The following is a 19,186-nucleotide window of genomic DNA, read 5'->3' on the forward strand; positions in this document are numbered from 1 at the left end:
TCAGCATTTGCCAAGCAGAAGCTGAAAACTGGGGACATAGTTGCTTGGCAAAAGGGGAAAATGTTAGCTCTCCGCTGGTGGGACAAAAAAAACGTGTGTCTCCTCTCCAGAGTCCACAACACCTCCACTGTCCCCACCAGAACGAGAGGAGGAAAAGAGATTGAAAAACCTCAGGTCGTGGTGGACTACAACAGCACCATGAGTGGTGTGGACAGAGCTGACCAGGTGGTGACTTTTTATCCTGCCATAAGCAAACAGCAGAAAAATATTATAAAAAGATTTTCGGCCATCCCTGGAACAAATCATCTGGTACATTCTCCACAAGCAGCAAAGTGACCGGCCAGTAACACATGCTGACTTCATCTGTAAGCTGTGCGACTGCACCTGCCTGAAATACCAGACTGCAGCAGATGCCAGAGTTGGGTACCGTGCCTCCTATGTAGTAAACCCAAAGCGCCTCACTGGCCACTTTATGGAATACATTCCACCAACTCCCCCAAAAATGTCCCAACTAGGACATGTGCTGTATGCTGCAGCAAGACTGACGAGAAGGGGAAAATATTCAGAAATGTATCCTGATTCTACAGTCCCGATTGCGATGTTACCCTGTGTGCCATCCCCTGTTTTAAAATATACCAGGGAGGTGTATGAGGTGTATATGTGTACATACTGCATAATCTGCTGCCTTATTTGTACAGTTTTGCTATTCTTTCAGTTTAATAATACATTTCATTATTTCAACAATTTTGTGTTCCAATCTTTTATTTATATGCAGAATGTCTACCAGGCCTTTATTCTGATATATTTTGGTGAGTTAAGATTTAAGAATTGGAGGCTCAAAATTCATGAAAAAAAATGTATAGCTTTTGACTCATAATTCCTGGCAGAAATGCACCACCAGGGAGGTTAATTGTCCTCCATAAGTTAGGATAGTCTTTGGCGTTGTTTTTTTTTTTTTTTTTTTTTTGAAGGGGGAAGGTGTATTTGATTATGTAGCAACCTATGAAAAGTATATTTATAGGCATCCCTTATAAAAACAATTCAGTAAATGTTTGGAGTTTTATTTCTACTACTGCACCCGACTTCCTCCTGGATCTCTGCTTATCCCCGTCCAGCTGAAGTTGAAGCCACTCTCCTCCTCAGTCCTATTCACTGGCTTGTAGTCCCACTCTACAGGAAGATCAGGAGCCACTGCAGAATGCGGCTTCCTGTTGCCTAGCAACACAGTACACACTACAGCGAGCCTGCGCGTGTCATGATGAAAGGCGGCGCCGACTTATGACCTAGATGGATCAAACAAATGTTACCAGGAGTGATACCAGGAGTGCAGACAGGGAGAGGAGGCAGAAGGGGCGGCCACCAGCTGGTCATGTAGAGGAGCTGCATGGGGGAGTCTGATGTAGTGAGGGGAACTCAGAATCTGTTGCCAGGGGGACATTCAGGGATGGGGAGCAGCATCTCCTAATTAAGGCGCCTGTGTGCTCGTGCCTACAGTGCCTTATGGGAAATCCGGCCCTGTACATAATATCTCTGCTTTATTGTAGACAATGTGTTACTGGAGAATAGTGCATCTGTTGTGCTCACTGAGGATACATTTACACTTTACGGAATGCATTTTTTTAATATTCTCTCTATTAATTATTTCACTTCAGGAATAGTTCTTTAGAGTTGATTTCTGGCTTTATGAGAATAATGTATATTTTGGGGAGAAATATGCAGCATAACAACCCAGCACTGGAGGCCAGTATGGCAAATACCTCCACAGCCACCATGTACTTCCCTCTGGTGCTCACATAGGCCGGGATCATGGCAATCCAGACACTGCAGAACACCAGCATGCTGAACGTGATGTACTTGGCCTCATTAAAGCTGTCCGGTAATGTCCTCACCATGAAAGCCAGAACTAAGCTCACACCGGCCAGAAGCCCCATATAACCCAACACAGAGTAGAAGCCAATCACTGACCCCTCATTACACTGGATGATGATTATCCCAGGAGAAGAGGACATGTCATTCTCTTGGTAGGGAGGAGACACTGACAGCCAGATAGTACAAATCAGAACTTGGACAGAAGAACAGATTGTTACAACATAATTAGATAATTTACTCCCCATCCACTTTCTCCAGTAACATCCAGGCTTGGTGGCTTTGAAAGCAATGCAGACAGTGATAGTCTTGGCCAGGACAGAGGAGACAGCGATGGTGAAGAAGATCCCAAATGACACCTGTCTCAGCATGCAGGTAATGTCCACAGGAAGTCCCAGGAACAAGAAGACACAGAGGAAGCTCAGCAGGATGGAGGTCAGGAGGATGAAGCTCACAGTCCGGTTATTGGCTTTCACAACTGGAGTGTCCCAAAATGAAATAAACACTTTCAACGTAATAACAGTAATGACACAGCTTGCGAGAGAAAAGACTGAAAAGATGAGAGCCAATGTGTCTTCGTGTGACAGGTACTCAAGTGTTTTTGGAATACATTTTACTGTCTTCTCATTTGGCCATTCTGTGTCCGGACATCTGTGGCATTTATCACTGTCTGTGAGAAGATAAAGTGAGACATGAAATACAAAGATGTACTCATTATGTGATGATTGTGGATATTAAACATTTGTTACAGATTACCCAGAGGGCTGATGGTGACACAGAACCAAATAAATATACAAATCCAAAAATAACCTTTATTGGTAGGATCAAATACATTTAACATTGCCAAAGCAAAACATCAGCATTAGCATGGTGCCGGTGGTGGGAGGGGAGATAAGGGAAGAGTATAGGGGGTTAGAGTATACAGTTCATAAGGGTGTGGAGGATATAAGGGACAGTATGGGGGTCTGGGCATTACAGTCTATAGGGTAGGGGTATAGGGGGCAGTATAAGAAGTGTACAGTCCATGGGGTATTTTTTTACTCTCAGTTGGTGGCAGACTGTGACATATCGGGCAGCTATTTGCACGGTTGTTTCCTCTTCCCCCAGTAGGATGTAGAGTTTCCTTTCCTCATCTGTGGAGGTGAAATCTGGGATGTGGGTGGAGAGTCTCTGGAAGTGGGCGGTCCTCACAGGTGCGTATTTGCTGCAGTGTAGCAGGAAGTGGGCCTCATCCTCCAGGACCCCCTGGTCACATTGTCTGCACAGTCTCTCCTCCCGGGGCTTCCATGTCTGTCTGTGCCGCCCTGTCTCTACCTCCAGGCTGTGGGCGGAGAGTCTCTGGAAGTGGGCGGTCCTCACAGGTGCGTATTTGCTGCAGTGTAGCAGGAAGTGGGCCTCATCCTCCAGGACCCCCTGGTCACATTGTCTGCACAGTCTCTCCTCCCGGGGCTTCCATGTCTGTCTGTGCTGCCCTGTCTCTATCTCCAGGCTGTGGGCGGAGAGTCTCTGGAAGTGGGCGGTCCTCACAGGTGCGTATTTGCTGCAGTGTAGCAGGAAGTGGGCCTCATCCTCCAGGACCCCTTGGTCACATTGTCTGCACAGTCTCTCCTCCCGGGGCTTCCATGTCTGTCTGTGCTGCCCTGTCTCTATCTTCAGGCTGTGGGCGGAGAGTCTCTGGAAGTGGGCGGTCCTCACAGGTGCGTATTTCCTGCAGTGTAGCAGGAAGTGGGCCTCATCCTCCAGGACCCCCTGGTCACACTGTCTGCACAGTCTCTCCTCCCAGGGCTTTTATGTCTGTCTGTGCCACCCTGTCTCTACCTCCAGGCTGTGGGCGGAGAGTCTCTGGAAGTGGGCGGTCCTCACAGGTGCGTATTTCCTGCAGTGTAGCAGGAAGTGGGCCTCATCCTCCAGCACCCCCTGGTCACATTGCCTGCACAGTCTCTCCTCCCGGGGCTTCAATGTCTGTCTGTGCCACCCTGTCTCTATCTCCAGGCTTTGGGTGCTCAGACAGTATAGGCTTTTTGTCTTTTGGTTTTGTAGCATCTCTAGATACGGGGAACTGTGTACTCCCTCTGCAGTGATTGGTAGACTGTGAGTTTCTGGGAGTTCTTTATGTCACTCCTTCCTTCCTCTAGGTATTGTTCTTTACAGATTGATAATTATGAGGTGGGTGTGGCTTGGTGCGGGGCAGGGTGCAAGGTGCAGGCTGGGGCAGGGTGCAAAGTGCAGACTAGGGCAGGGTACAAGGTTCTGGCTGGGGCAGGTTGCAAGCTGCTTCCTGGGGCAGGGTGCAAAGTGCAGGCTAAGGCCCGGTGCAAGGTTCCGGTTAGAGCAGGATGCTGGTTGGGACAGGGTGCTGCAGGCTGGTGCAGGGTGCAGGCTGGGGCAGGGTGCAAGGTTCAGGTTGGGGCAGGGTGCAGACTGGGTCAGGGTGAAAGGTGCAGGCTGGGGCAGGGTACACGCTGGGTCAGAAGGTGCAGCTGGCTGGAGCAGAGGGTGCTGCTTTCTGGGGCAGAGGGTGCTGCTGGTTGGGGAATAATGCTGCTTGCTGGGGCAGAGGGTGCTGCTGGCTGGGGTAGAGGGCACAGCTGGCTGGCTTAAGGTGCTGCTTGCTGGGGCACAGGGTGCTGCTGGCAGGCATAGGGTGCTGCTTTCTGGGGCAGAGGATGCTGCTGGCTTGCTTAGGGTGCTGCTTGCTGGGACAGAGGGTGCTGCGGGCTGGGGCATTCGAGACCTCAGATTGGCAATGAACGCCCGCCCCTTGTTGCCGCCCCCGCCACTGCTGCCTGAGGCTACTTGTTCCGTCAACAATAACAGACATCAAAGCCAGAGACGGAGCACACGCAGTCGGCACCTGATGTACTGCAAATGACGTCCAATGACCAATGACGTGACTTTCGCATTTTCAGTACACCAGACGCTGAAGGTCTATGCACCGTCTCTGGCTCTGATGTTGCTGCAGAATCTGATGTCTGTTATTGTTGATGGGACAAGTGAGGCTCAGACATCATCGGTGTGGGCGGCAATAGGAGTAGGGGGGAGCAGACAGTAGTGGCAGGGGGCAGGCATGGTCCCCATGGCATGAGCCATGCTTGCACTGCTCTATATATGCCACTGTGTGGCACCACTAAGCAATTATTGCCTCTGAGGCAATGCCATACTATATGACTCCCGCATCCTCTGAAAGACACATGGCAGCTACATCAGCAAACCTAACAGCATCTGCACCTATTATTATTGGCTGATCAGAGAGACTCCTCCTGGAAGTCCTAAGACAGACATAATAGCCAGGCATTCTCTCATGTCATTGGCCTGATGGCATAAACCAAGCTGCAAGCCGATTCTCACCCCACAGTGGCTCATCTCATCACTCCGGGAGGCCCCTTTTACTCTCGGGCATTTCTTTTGCATCCTGTTACCCTTTCTGCACGATGGGTAACACATCAGCAAAGGAAGTGTATGGGGTCTAGTGTACTAAGCACGTTGGGAGACATTGTGCTGGAGACTTCCGATTACCTGCTGACCCACCACAAAGTCACCAACGCATTATTGTGCGACTTCCGCGGTGACACAACGGCAGTGGAATGAGTGGAAGTCAGTGGGAGATACAAAAATTGTAAATTTGTTGGAGGCAGATGTACGGCGCTCATGTGCGGAACAACACAAATATGGGAAAGCCGGGAATCCCAGTGATGTACTTCCTGTCCAGCATTTAAAAGGATACAATGTGTTTAGGAGGGATAGAACAGGGAAAAAAGGTGGAGGGGTTTGTCTCTTTGTTAAGAATTCTCTTACAGCTGTCCTCAACGATGAGATGGAGGAAGATTGCGAATATGTAGAGTCCGTTTGGGTAAATATTCATGGTGGAAATAAAAGTTGCCAATTGCTTATTGGGGTATGCTACAGGCCACCTCTTATTAATGAAGCTGCAGAACTGCGATTACTACAGCAGATTGAAAAAGCTGCAAGTAAAAATGAGTTCATAATTATGGGCAACTTCAACTTTCCAGACATTGACTGGGGTATTGAGGCTACCCATTCTGGTAACCTGGAGTTCTGGTGACCCAGAACTCCAATGAGTTCTGGGTCACCATGAGCTTGCTGGTTAGTCTGTACCATTCTGGTAAAAGCAGCAGATTCCTGGCAGCACTACAGGACAATTACTTGACTCAAATGGTAACGGAACCAACTAGGGGGAATGCGTTACTGGATCTGATCATTTCTAATAGACCAGATAAGGTATCAAATGTGCAGGTTCAAGAACATTTGGGAAATAGTGATCACAACATGATAACGTTTGATCTGGTGACTGATAGGCCACGGGGCAGCGGGACCACTAAAACTATGAATTTTAGAAAAGCAAAGTTCAATCAAATTAGGCAGGCACTAAGATTGGTGAACTGGGATAATGCACTACAAGGGGAGGACACTAAAGGGAAATGGCAAGCTTTTAACCGTATTCTCAATCAATATTGTAGTATGTACATCCCATATGGAAACAAAATATCTAGGAATAAAAAAAGGCCTCTATGGATGAATAGAAAGGTTAGGGATAAAATGAAGAGGAAAAAGAATGCCTATAAGGTCCTAAAACAGGAGGGGACTGAGGCTGCACTAAGCAATTATAAGGAGTGCAATAAAAATAGTAAAAAAGAAATTAGGCTGGCAAAGATCGAAGCTGAAAATCAAATCGCTAGGGATATCAAATCTAAATCAATAAAGTTTTACAAGTACATCAACTCTAAAAAAAGAAAGGTTGACTGTATAGGACTCCTAAAGGATGAGGGTGGGAACTCAATGGTGGATGACCAAGGTAAGGCAGAGTTATCAAATGCTTTCTTTGCTTCTGTCTTCACAAAAGAAACATCACTGTTCCAAATTACAGAGGCAGAAGAGTCTCAATCTTCTAACTGTAATATTAAATACTTAACGCAGGAAGAAGTGAAGGCAAGACTAAATAAATTAAAAATAGACAAGGCACCTGGCCCGGATGGCATGCATCCTCGGGCCCTAAGGGAATTAAGTTCAGTTATAGATAAACCCCTTTATCTTATCTTTTGTGACTCTCTTTCAACTGGCAGAGTCCCAGTGGATTGACGTACAGCCCACGTTTTCCCATTATTTAAGAAGGGCAAAAAATCATATCCAGGAAATTATAGACCTGTAAGCTTAACATCAGTTGTATGCAAACTATTTGAGTAGTTACTAAGAGATACTATACATGACTTCCTAGTAGAAAATAATCTTATTTCTCAGCATCAACATGAGTTTACTAAAGACAGGTCCTGTTTGACTAACATGCTCAGCTTTTATGAGGTAGTGAATGCTAATATGGATATTTGGGAATGCTGTAGATTTGATATACTTGGACTTTGCAAAGGCCTTCGACACTGTTCCCCACAAAAGTCTGGTGCAAAAGGTGAGGATGCAAGGACTGGGGAAGTGTCTGTGTGCATGGATAGGGAACTGGCTAATGGACAGAAAACAAAGAGTTGTGGTCAATGGATCATACTCAAAATGGGAAACTGTTAGCAGTGGGGTCCCACAGGGGTCTGTTCTGGGTCCAGTGCTCTTCAATGTATTTATTAATGACCTAGTAGATGCAGTAGTGAGCAATGTTGCTATTTTTGCAGATGATACAAAATTGTGCAGAATCATCAACTCTCAGGAAGATAGTGTCATATTGCAACAGGATCTGGATAGGATGGCTATATGGGCACATACATGGCAGATGAAATTCAATGTTGACAAATGTAAAGTCATGCATTTTGGACGTACTAATGGTCTAGCACCATACAAAATAAATGGGATACAGTTGGGGACATCAAACTTGGAGAAGGACTTAGGAGTACTCATTGACAACAAGTTAAATAATTGTACTCAATGCCAAGCCGCTGCAGCTAAAGCTAACAAAATTTTGGGATGCATTAAAAGGGAAATAAAAACTCGAGATGCTAGCATAATATTGCCCCTGTTTAACTCTCTAGTAAGGCCACATCTGGAATATGGAATTCAGTTCTGGGCACCACATTACAGGAAAGATATTGCAGTTTTAGAGCAGGTGCAGAGACGAGCAACAAAATTGATACGTGGGATGGAAGGTCTCGCTTACCAAGAAAGGTTAGATAAACTGGGTTTATTTAGTCTAGAGAAAAGACGCCTTAGAGGGAATCTAATTAACATGTATAAATAAATGTCAGAATTCTAGAGGTTTTATTTATGCAGGAAAATATGTCATATGGATATGTGTTAAGTTTTAATGTTCTATGCAAAATTTCATTGTAAAGTGAAAAGTTAGAGTACTTTATATTGCTCTGTGACATAGCATATTCCAGGCTGTGAGGCCTATAAGATTATTTTAGTTACAAAAAGTCAGAGCATTCTTGTTAATGCTAGTGCGTGGCCTTGACATTTAAAGAGGCTTCTGTGTGAAGACAGAAAAGCAAGTTAAACTTATGTTACTGCAGTAATCATAAATGCACATAATTATTACACACAGATATTATTAATATAAATATTAATGATCAATACAGACCCTTTAAAGAAAGAAATAGTTATTGTTAAACCCTATATAATAGAATCTATTACTTTAAAATATATTTAAAAGCTAGTGATGATTTGGGTCTGTGAAACCTTCTTGTGAGATTGTTTTAGTTTTAGAAGATGTTGACATGTTTCTTAGCTTGAAGGCCAAGGCCAGCAAGAAAATATAAACATTTCCCAGACAGAGAAAGTCAAAACATGGAAGATATAAAATATAAAACAAGGGGTTTTCCCAATTAGTTAAAGATGACTCCATGATGCCACCTGGCGTCAACATTATTAATACTGTTTGTTATTTGTTATGAAAGGCTGACCTCTGCCGGTTGAAATTAGATATTTATTTCTTCATCAGAAAGACAAATATATGGAAAAGGATTTTTTATTATCAAGATTTAATGTGCAATTATTTCTTTTATGATTAATTGTTTTAAGAAGAATTATATAATAAGCTTTATATTTAAATAAGTATATTAGAAGCCCTGTATGTTTTAATAAGCCTTAAATTGCTGAAGGCTCTTACAGGTCTGTGTATAGGGTCAACCTGACCTGGGAAATTACAGACACATTCCAAAAACTAATTAGCAGCGAACACTTTATCAGAAATGCGTCCTAAATGACATTGTTTAGTCTCCATGTCTGGGTCAGCCAACAAACAAGATGGCTGTTGACGTCCATTTTTAATTAAGTGCGTCAGAAATGACCCTATATCAAATGTCAAGCACTCCAAATGACGTAAATTCCCACAAGATAAGGTAATTAAGAATTTATAAACAATAATATTGTGACTTAGGAAATCAAAACATGATAAAGCATTGACGCACGAAAGCTTTAGCCAATCAGAACCTGGGATCCAGGGAAAGTCCAGATTAGGCAGCCATATTGCCTCCAGCCCCTATAAAGGTAGAAGCTGAAAGCTCATAGTTTGCAGAAGCCCAACAATCTCCTGAGAAGACACATGAGGCAGAAGCTACCTTCCCACACGTGGTTCTAGATGCTGAAGAGATGACAGAGAAGGGGTAATATGATGAATATTCTGGTGATTTACTGTATTAATTTTTCAGCATTAAGTTTTGTTAAGATGTTAGCAAGAAGTTTTTTAGAAGCTATTTTTTATGCTATTTCTTTAAGAAGATTACTACAAGTTTACACAGCTACTAGATACACAGCTATTGATACAGATGAGACTACTTTTGATCTTATTCTACATAACACAACTGTTATATTCTTTTTTGAATGTACATAGATGATTGATAATTGCTTGGCTCTAAAGCCTTGATGAGATGGAATACTGTTAGAAGGAAACACTACTTGGAACTGTTCATATTTTGTTTATATGCTGTATGATAAGCAAATACAATTTTTTATATAAAATCATACACTGAGTGCTCTGATTCATTTCAAGGTATACCGTCAATCTATAATTACTGTTATACAGGGTTCAGACCCCACTATGCCGGATTTATATGATAGCAACGCTTTAAGGGCTGGTCCTTTACTGAGTTATCAATCATGAAAAAGGCAAAAACCGCTCAGGTTTTTGACCGCTCAGGTTTTTGACAATCAGAGGGCAATATAATAGTTTGGCAGATGAGCTTTTTGTCCCTAGGCCTTCTCAAAGGACTAGAGGACATGATCTGTGCATGGAGGAAAAACGTTTTAGCCATTTATTTAGGAAAGGGTTCTTTACAGTAAGAGTGATTAAGATGTGGAATGCATTGTCACAGGAAGTCGTTATGGCAAACTCTATACCTGCATTTAAAGGGGGCTTAGATGCTTTCCTTGCGTTGAAAGACATCCATGGCTACAATTACTAGGTAATGCCTAATGATGTTGATCCAGGGATTTTATCTGATTGCCATCTGGAGTCAGGAAGGAATTTTTCCCTTTTGGGGCTAATTGGACCATGCCTTGTAAGGGTTTTTTCGCCTTCCTCTGGATCAACAGGGATATGTGAGGGAGCAGGCTGGTGTTGTACTTTATACTGGTTGAACTCGATGGACGTATGTCTTTTTTCAACCAAAATAACTATGTAACTATGTAACTGGGTGAGGGGCAGAGAAGGGTGTGTGGGAGGTGCTATGTATATGGCCCTGTCCAGCAGAGAGTATGTCACTGGGTGAGGGGCAGGGAAGGGCATGCGAGGGGCATGGAAGTGGTGTGCGTGGGAGGTGGTGCTATGTATATGGCCTGGTCCAGCAGAGAGTATGTCACTGAATGAGGGGCAGTGAAGGGTGTGTGGGGGGCGGTGCTATGTATATGGCCCTGTCCAGCAGGGTGTACATCTCTGGGTGAGGGGCAGTAAAGGGCGTGCGGGGGGCATGTGATCGGTGTGCGTGAGGGTGGTGCTATGTATATGGCCCTGTCCAGCAGGGAGCATATCCCTGGGTGAGGGGCAGTAAAGGGCATGTGGGGGCATGCAAGAGGGCAGTGCTATGTATATGACCATGTTTAGCAGGGAGTACATCACTGGGTGAGGGGCAGTGAAAGGCGTGCAGGGGCATGTGATCGGTGTGCGTGGGGGCGGTGCTAGGTATATGGCCCTGAAAGTGCACTCTGCCGCAGTGTCATATAAATCGATTTTTTTGACATTGTGTTGCAATGTGAGGGGGCGGAGCATTGCAACGCAAAACTCACAAAAAAAATAAAAACGGTCACAATTTACAGTATTGACAAAAACACAAGGACACAATGACAGCTGATTATACATCACAATCAACTACAAATGTTACATAAAACAATAAAACTATTATATAACTTTGTAACTCTGAGTACCTGTCACATTGGATATCTCTCCCTCTGAGCAGGGGACACATTCATAGCAGCAGACAGGGTATTTATTGACTGTAACTTTCCTGTATCCGGGGGGACAACGTTCTGAGCAGCGAGACTGCGGGGCCTACATAGGAAAAATGAAAGAAAAAATGAAAATTACCTTTTTTGGGAAAATTCCATACAAATTGTTTTTAGGGTTTGCTCATCAATGCTGCCTGAAAAAGTGATGGATGAGGAGGTGGTTTACAAAATAACCTAATCCTGATTTGTATGTTTAAAACTTGTTTCTTCTAGCAATGATCCTAATCTGCTAATTACGATTTTGCATAATTTTGCACAATGTTTCACAATTATGGCCCAATGTAACTATGATTTGGACATTCAATTGATATTGTGTAAACCATTTGTCATTTTGTGTAATTTTTGTTTCATTTTGTGCCGGATTTAGCTGTTAATAGCAAAGTCCCATACAAGCTATTGTCAGCAAAATTCCTGGGTATGTTGGAGGAATAGTTGGAACAAGTCCAAAAAAGAATATATTAAACAGACCTTTTTTTTTTTTTTTTTTTTAAATCTTGAATTTTGATTTTTATTTGAGTATATATAAAAGGACAACATAGCTGGAAGAATAACTCTAAACTCTCAAGTTGAGAGAGAATTGAATCAGTCCAATTTAAGACATAAAAAACAAACAGTAAACCATACAAAAAAATCTTACTTACATTATAAATAAAAAGTTCGGATATTTGGATGTTTGTTACTCGATCATGCAAAAATGGCTGAACGGATTTGAATGAAATTTGGCACACACATAGTACATTACCTGGAATAAAGTATAGGATAATTTTTATTCCCATAACCAAAAAGGGCAGGAGACAAATACAAATTCCAATGGAAAATGTAAACTGCAGCCATTCTTACACGGTTAATGGCAGGGTTCTCAAACTTTGCACAGTTGGTCACTGGGTGACTGGGATTAATATTTAGAAAGGTGGGTGGAGCCTACAAAAGCCAATCAAAATTCACCTATTGATTTTCAAGGGGGGATTATTTACATTGCTGCCATCCTTGCACTGTTAATGACACAAGCCTCAAACCTGGTACAGTTGATCATTGGGTGATTGGGGTTCAAATTCAGAAAAGGGGGTGGAGTCACAGCCAACCAGATTTGTTTCATTTTAATGCAAATAATTGATGTTAAAGACCGCAAAGCTCACAAACTTGGTCATTGAGTAATTGTGTGTTAGGGTTAGGAAAATTGGGCGGCGCCAACACCAGCCAAATACATACCCGGGCAACGTCGGGCCATCAGCTAGTATGCGATAAGTAAGCATTTGGGCATACAGTACAAAGTAGTTCCAACAATAGGCAGAGTGTATTAATGAGAGATCAATGGAGTTTTGCTACAGCTAAAATGTTAAGAGGTGTTCTTGGTAGTGGCAATAGGTCAGTCTATGGTCAATGAATAAGAAACTCCTTGGTTATTTTTTTTTTTTTATATCTGAAAGTTGTTTCCATTTGCAGATTAAAATCGACCTGACATTTTAACTGAGAGGGTAGATGGGCTTTTGCCGCTCCACAGCTAGCGGTGGTCAGGCATCTAGCTGCACATAGAATATGTAACGTTACAGACCTTCTATTTTTTAGAAAAACAATGTTAAAAAGGCAAAGGGAAAAAAAAAAAAAATATATATATATATATATATATATATATATATATTTTTTTTTTTTTTTTTTTTTAAACTTAGAAAAATGACAAAACCACTTTTCCTTTGCATTTTTTAAATCGTGCTTTTCAAAAATTACAAGGTCTTTTTGACTTGTTCCCACTATTCCCCTTAGCATACAATTCTGATGATGATAGCCTGTACAGAAGCTCTGCTATTAACAGCTAAACAGCACAACATGAGGCGAAAATTAAGCAAAATTGCAAAATGATGACGCCTGATTACCTTTACATGAATGAAATATTATTTTTCATGAAATGTAACATTATGATTGTGCATGGTCATTGTGAGTTATGATGCAAATTGATGGTTATGCTAAACTCATTCTCATCACTAGTTTCTTCTACATAAATCATTCTAGCAGCTCCTGTGAAAAGACCTTGCCATGCACTGTAAACCCCTCAAGCATCTCATGCCTGGCCAGGCTCATCTGAATAATCTGAATAAGTTCTGAATACATGTACTGCATGCATCATTGCAATGGAAACATCAACTTCCTTAGTTTCTCAGCCCCCACTGCCATTATCCTCACCAATCATATTCTCTTCTGGAAGTGGGTGGGGCATAGGCTGGTTCTCACATCATCTTCTGTAAGAAATAAAAATGTGTATCTATGCAACAACCTCTATCATGTGTAGTACCTGTTATGACCACAGGGTGGGAGTGTTTAAAGTAGAAGCCTAAAAATCCTCAGCTGTTCTCATATAATCTGTGAAAAAGCAGTGTGTGTGAGCGGGGCAGAAACAAACAGTAAATTATTCCTCTGTGAATAGTGACAGAGAAGTGGATCCTAGCTACATGGTATGGCTCTAGCCTTTAGCCTCTAGCCTGACACCGACACAAAACTAATAAAAAACAGCTAGTAAACAAGGATTTTTTTTCACACAGGCTGTCATTAGAGACCTCTGGAAAGCTTTCTAGTGTTGCTGTCTGAAAGCTCTATAGGTATGTGGGGTTACAGATGAGAACAGTTTCTTTGATAGTTGTTCTTTAATGTAACAGCCGGAAGTAATGCTACCCCACCATTTTCCCCTAGGAATAGAATTCAAAATCCATCTTTGATATCTCTTAAAGGTTTGTGGGGGATCAGATCCAACTTTAAATAGAGCCTCCAGAATGGCGGCTATGTCAGCTTTAGAAGCAGTTCATAGTCAGATGGATAATCCCTGTGAAACAAGCCAGGGTGTGATGTTAGATTAGGAACGATGTTTGGTGTCACTTAAACTAGAGTCTTAATCAATACCAATCGACACAACCTTAGAGGCTCGATCATAAATGGGTTCATGCAGAGTAACGACTCATTCCAGGCCACTGGCTGCTCTTAAGACAAAACACAAATAACTATTATTCTCAGCTCCACTGTGCATTGCTTAGAGCACCCTCTGCAGGTAGTAGAGGGAAATCTGGTGGCCAACCCTGTGTCTTCAAATTAAGTAGCAGGGATGAGCTCTGGATACATTTCAGACGAAATCCAAATGATTTCATTCAGATTTTATCCTCTAATTAGTGTACCTGAGCGGATGTGTGTGGTGGGGGGGGTACACTTACCCAGCAGCCTTCTTCTTTAACCCGTCCCACGGTGCCTCCCACACTGCGTTCCAAGCCACGGCACATGACTACTAGGCTTCCTCCTTCAACCCAGAAGGAGGAAGTGTTTGTAGTCACGTGACCTCAGCGTGGGACGCGCTGTGGGATGGGTTAAAGAAGAGGGCTGCTGGGTAAGTTTACCCCCCCCCCCCCGCATACACCCACTCAAAGGATGACATCTGAATGAAACTCATTCAGGCTTCATCCGAATTTTATCCGGAGCTCATCCCTGACTGTTAGGCAGTCAAAGCCTTTTCAGAAACAGGCTATAGGCTTACTGTCATTAAGGGTAAATGTCTTCCCGTTCTTACTAGTAATTAAAGAAAGGGGATTCCCTCATATGTAATGCCAGCCTCATTTAAAAAAATATATATATCCAGTAAGGGTCTGAGAGTCCTTTGAGATTTGTTTCAATAGGAGAGATCATGAAATAGCTCTAATCTGTCTCCTGTGGAATGAATTGCATTAGTCTGTCTCAACTTGAAAAATATGTTCTCTATTAACTGGAGGATTTAGACCTTGCCTAAAACATCAGCTGAGGAGTCTTCAGTGTGGCTGCAGGTTTGCCAGATCTGTGAATTCTATTAGTGGTGAGCTCCTGAATTCTATGGAATTAAAATTCATGCATTTCTGAATGAAAATGGGCTTACCGCCTCGGTAATCAGAAATTGGTTTTCGAAAACTGGATTTCTGAAATACCATGTTACCACAATTCGTCAGAGAATGCAGACTTTTTCCATGGAAATTGGATTAACATGGTCATTTTCGACTAATCACAACACTCGCATACTACAGAGTATTTTTGGGTCTTCTTATTGGCCTGAAATTCCCATGGTTTTCTGTTTTCCATGGTAAATCACCACATTCTCTGATTGGTCTAATACTCAGAAGTGTTATGATTAACTAACTTTATTAACCAAATGACAAAAAAAAAATACTGGAAATCAGAAATCCAAAAAAATCATCATTTTCGGTAATCGTCATTTCCGACTATCCCTAAATTGTTTCTAGTTGTAACATAAAAGGCACCTCTGCCTGTAGTATATGCTCAAATAACCCATTAACCACTTAGCAACAAGCCACTGCAGTAAAACGTCCTTCTGGAGTATCTTAACAGATCCAGGATGTTTTAGCCCTCCTGGCGGTTTATCAAAATCCGCCAGGGGGCAGCAAAGCCATGTTTTTTAATTTTTTTTTTTTCATGTAGTGAGACAAGGTCTCACTACACGATAGCCACTGCTCAGCGGCATCCCCCCAGCCCCTCCGATCACCTTTGGCGATCGGAGATCAGGAGATCCCGTTCAAAGAACGGGATCATCTGGAGGGCTTCCCCCGTCGCCATGGCATCGTCGTGATGTTGTGATGTCAAAGGGGACTCCGATCCACCCCACAGCGCTGCCTGGCACTGATTGGCCAGGCAGCGCACGGGGTCTGGGGGGGGGGGGGCGGCTGCGGCGCGATGGATAGCGGCGGACAGGCGGGTAGCGGTGGCGATCGGATTACACACGCAGCTAGCAAAGCGCTAGCTGCGTGTAGCAAAAAAAAAATTATGCAAATCGGCCCAGCGGGGCCTGAGCGGTGCCTTCCAGCAGCATAAGCTCGGGCTTACCGCCAGGAAGGTTAATGCATCTCTCGCTCCCGCCGCTGCTGTGCACACGCATAAGCCCCCTCACCGCTTGTACCTATCAGGGCACAGAGAACTGCAATTGGGATCACAATGCCTTTAATTAATGGACTTAACTGAGATCAGGGGCCATGTCCCTTCATAATACAGGAAGAAGTAAGAAGCTGTAAAATTGTAGAAACAAACAAACAAACAAAAAACAATAACAAAAAAAAAAGGGTAATCCAGGATAGGGTTCGCAGTGCCATCTAGTGGCTACAAAGTAAAATGTTACCAATCCCCTACATTTATAATGTACCACCAAGGCAAAAAAAAGGCACTTGTAATAATACAGAAAAATCAGTTAAAAAAATATATGAATAGTTTCCATAGGGACACAGCTTTTTTAATATGTATTTTATGAGTACTGTTATTTTGCTACATGAAGGCTGGTGATATAATATATTGTCGCCATACATTGTGATAAGGACTGTCCCTCTGGGGCACAAGAGAGCGAATCCACCTGGAGTCCTGGACCCAGTTGGGGGTGGCTGAGAAGGCACTGTAGTAACCTGCAGGCAGAGATGCTGTGTGGGGACCATCTTAGTCTTGGGGCATGCAGTCACACGGCGCGCAGGCAGAGATGCTGTGTGTGGGGACTGATTAGACTTCAGGCAGGCCTGACCGTGCTTTGCAGACCACATGGTCAGATGGACCCTTGACCCAACGCTGTGTGCCAGAGATGACACCATTTGCCTTGTTTCAACTTCACGGTACAGTTTGGGTATCGCCTTTTTTGAGAAATAATTGCGGCCTGGTATCTTACACTGCGGTGTGTGGCTTTGCTTTTGTGTGCTGCTTTTCCTCATTGCAGTTTGTGCTTTGTTGTCGTGTGCCTTCGTAAGAAAGTTGTCCCTACGTGGGTCTTGGTCTTTCCACGGCTCAATTTTTGGTGGCAGAGAGTACAGATGGCATTGCTCTCATCTGAGACAGACACACAAAAAAATTCCACACCGCTGGGCCCTGGAATGATGACATTTTGGTGATGGCGGCCAACTGAGTGTTATGTGGGGTGCCAGAATCAGAGCAGGAGAAGGAAGATATGTCACAGTTCTGTGTGGAAGCTGAGGAAGATGAGGTGTTCTGTGTTAAATAGTCAAGTACATACTGACAATCTTCGGGGTTGATGACACGTGCCTTCTGAACACTGTGCTTTGGTCCAGGGCCGCATGAAATCACAACAGCATGACCTCGAACAGACCTGCCGGGTGGCCTGCCTCTACCTGTTTTGCCCATATTGGGGGGGATGAAGTGAAAGGTATGCACTGACTTGACTAATACAATGTGCAGTCACACAGGTGCAGTGAACAGGTGTGCAGTGACTAGTATTACAAATGTGCAGCTGTCACACACACAGGTAGTCACTGAATATGAATGCAATGTGGGATGAGCGGCTGGTGACGTCAGACGCCCGGCCAGGATACAAAATATGGCGATGATCGAGTGTTGTTGCCAGCTAGTGTTGGGCGAACACCTGGATGTTCGGGTTCGCGAACGTTTGCCGAACATGGCCGCGATGTTCGGGTGTTTGCGCCGAACTCCAAACATAAGAAGTCAATGGGGACCCGAACGTTCGTGCTTTGTAAAGCTTCCTTACATGCTACATACCCCAAATTTGCAGGGTATGTGCACCTTGGGAGTGGGTACAAGAGGAAAAAAATATTTGAAAAAGAGCTTATAGTTTTTGAGAAAATTGATTGTAAAGTTTCAAAGGAAAAACTGTCTTTTAAATGCGGAAAATGTCATTTTCTTTGCACGGATAGCATGCATTTTGCCGCCATGCAGTCATAAATGTAATAAAGATAAGAGGTTCCATAAACAGGGACCGGCAACGCTAACCCAGCAGCAGCACACGTGATGGAACAGGAGGAGGCGCAGAAGAAGAAGGCCACGCTTTGAGACACAACAACCCAGGCCTTGCATGAGGACAAGAAGCGTGTGGATAGCATGCTTTTTACCGCCATGCAGTCATAAATGTAATAAAGATAAGAGGTTCCATAAACAGGGACCGGCAACGCTAACCCAGCAGCAGCACACGTGATGGAACAGGAGGAGGCGCAGGAGGAGAAGGCCACGCTTTGAGACACAACAACCCAGGCCTTGCATGAGGACAAGAAGCGTGCGGATAGCATGCTTTTTACCGCCTTGCAGTCATAAATGTAATAAAGATAAGAGGTTCAATAAACAGGGACCGGAAACGCTAACCCATCACAGATGGTCATTGTTCATGTTACTTGGTTGGGGTCCAGGAGTGTTGCATAGTCGTTTCCAATCCAGGATTGATTCATTTTAATTTGAGTCAGACGGTCTGCATTTTCTGTGGAGAGGCGGATACGCCGATCTGTGACGATGCCTCCGGCAGCACTGAAACAGCGTTCCGACATAACGCTGGCTGCCGGGCAAGCCAGCACCTCTATTGCGTACATTGCCAGTTCGTGCCAGGTGTCTAGCTTCGATACCCAATAGTTGAAGGGTGCAGATGGATTGTTCAACACAGCTACGCCATCTGACATGTAGTCCTTGACCATCTTCTCCAGGCGATCGGTGTTGGAGGTGGATCTGCACGCTTGCTGTTCTGTGGGCTGCTGCATGGGTGTCAGAAAATGTTCCCACTCCAAGCACACTGCCGATACCATTCCCTTTTGGGCACTAGCTGCGGCTTGTGTTGTTTGCTGCCCTCCTGGTCGTCCTGGGTTTGCGGAAGTCAGTCTGTCGGCGTACAACTGGCTAGAGGAGGGGGAGGATGTCAATATCCTCTCTAAAGTCTCCACAAGGGCCTGCTGGTATTCTTCCATTTTGACCTGTCTGACTCTTTCTTCAAGCAGTTTTGGTGGGTGAGTGGTGTACTACTGTTCCCGGCAGCGATACAGAGCACAATGCTATACAGTGGTGGGTGAGTGGTGTACTACTGTTCCCAGCAGAGACACAGAGTGGCAGTAAACACAATGCTATATAGTGTGGATGAGCGGTGCACTACTGTTCCCAGCAGACACACAGAGTGGCAGTAAATACAATGCTATATAGTGTG

The 19,186-nt window shown here is 43.9% G+C and overlaps 1 protein-coding gene across 1 annotated transcript in view; it reads right to left on the reverse strand.

Moving 5' to 3' along the window:
* Positions 1–1,643: 1,643 nt before the first annotated feature.
* LOC137532699 (vomeronasal type-2 receptor 26-like) overlaps positions 1,644–19,186 on the reverse strand; it is a 59,695-nt gene continuing 42,152 nt past the window's right edge. Inside the window, exons 4-5 of the mRNA XM_068253528.1 lie at positions 11,182–11,305; positions 1,644–2,536 (exon numbers count right to left, since the gene is read on the reverse strand). Of these exons, the coding sequence (XP_068109629.1) occupies positions 1,644–2,536; positions 11,182–11,305 (1,017 nt within the window). The remainder of the gene's footprint in view (positions 2,537–11,181; positions 11,306–19,186) is intronic.

The sequence above is a fragment of the Hyperolius riggenbachi genome, chromosome 1 (assembly GCF_040937935.1).
Source record: "Hyperolius riggenbachi isolate aHypRig1 chromosome 1, aHypRig1.pri, whole genome shotgun sequence".
NCBI classification, from domain to species: domain Eukaryota; kingdom Metazoa; phylum Chordata; class Amphibia; order Anura; family Hyperoliidae; genus Hyperolius; species Hyperolius riggenbachi.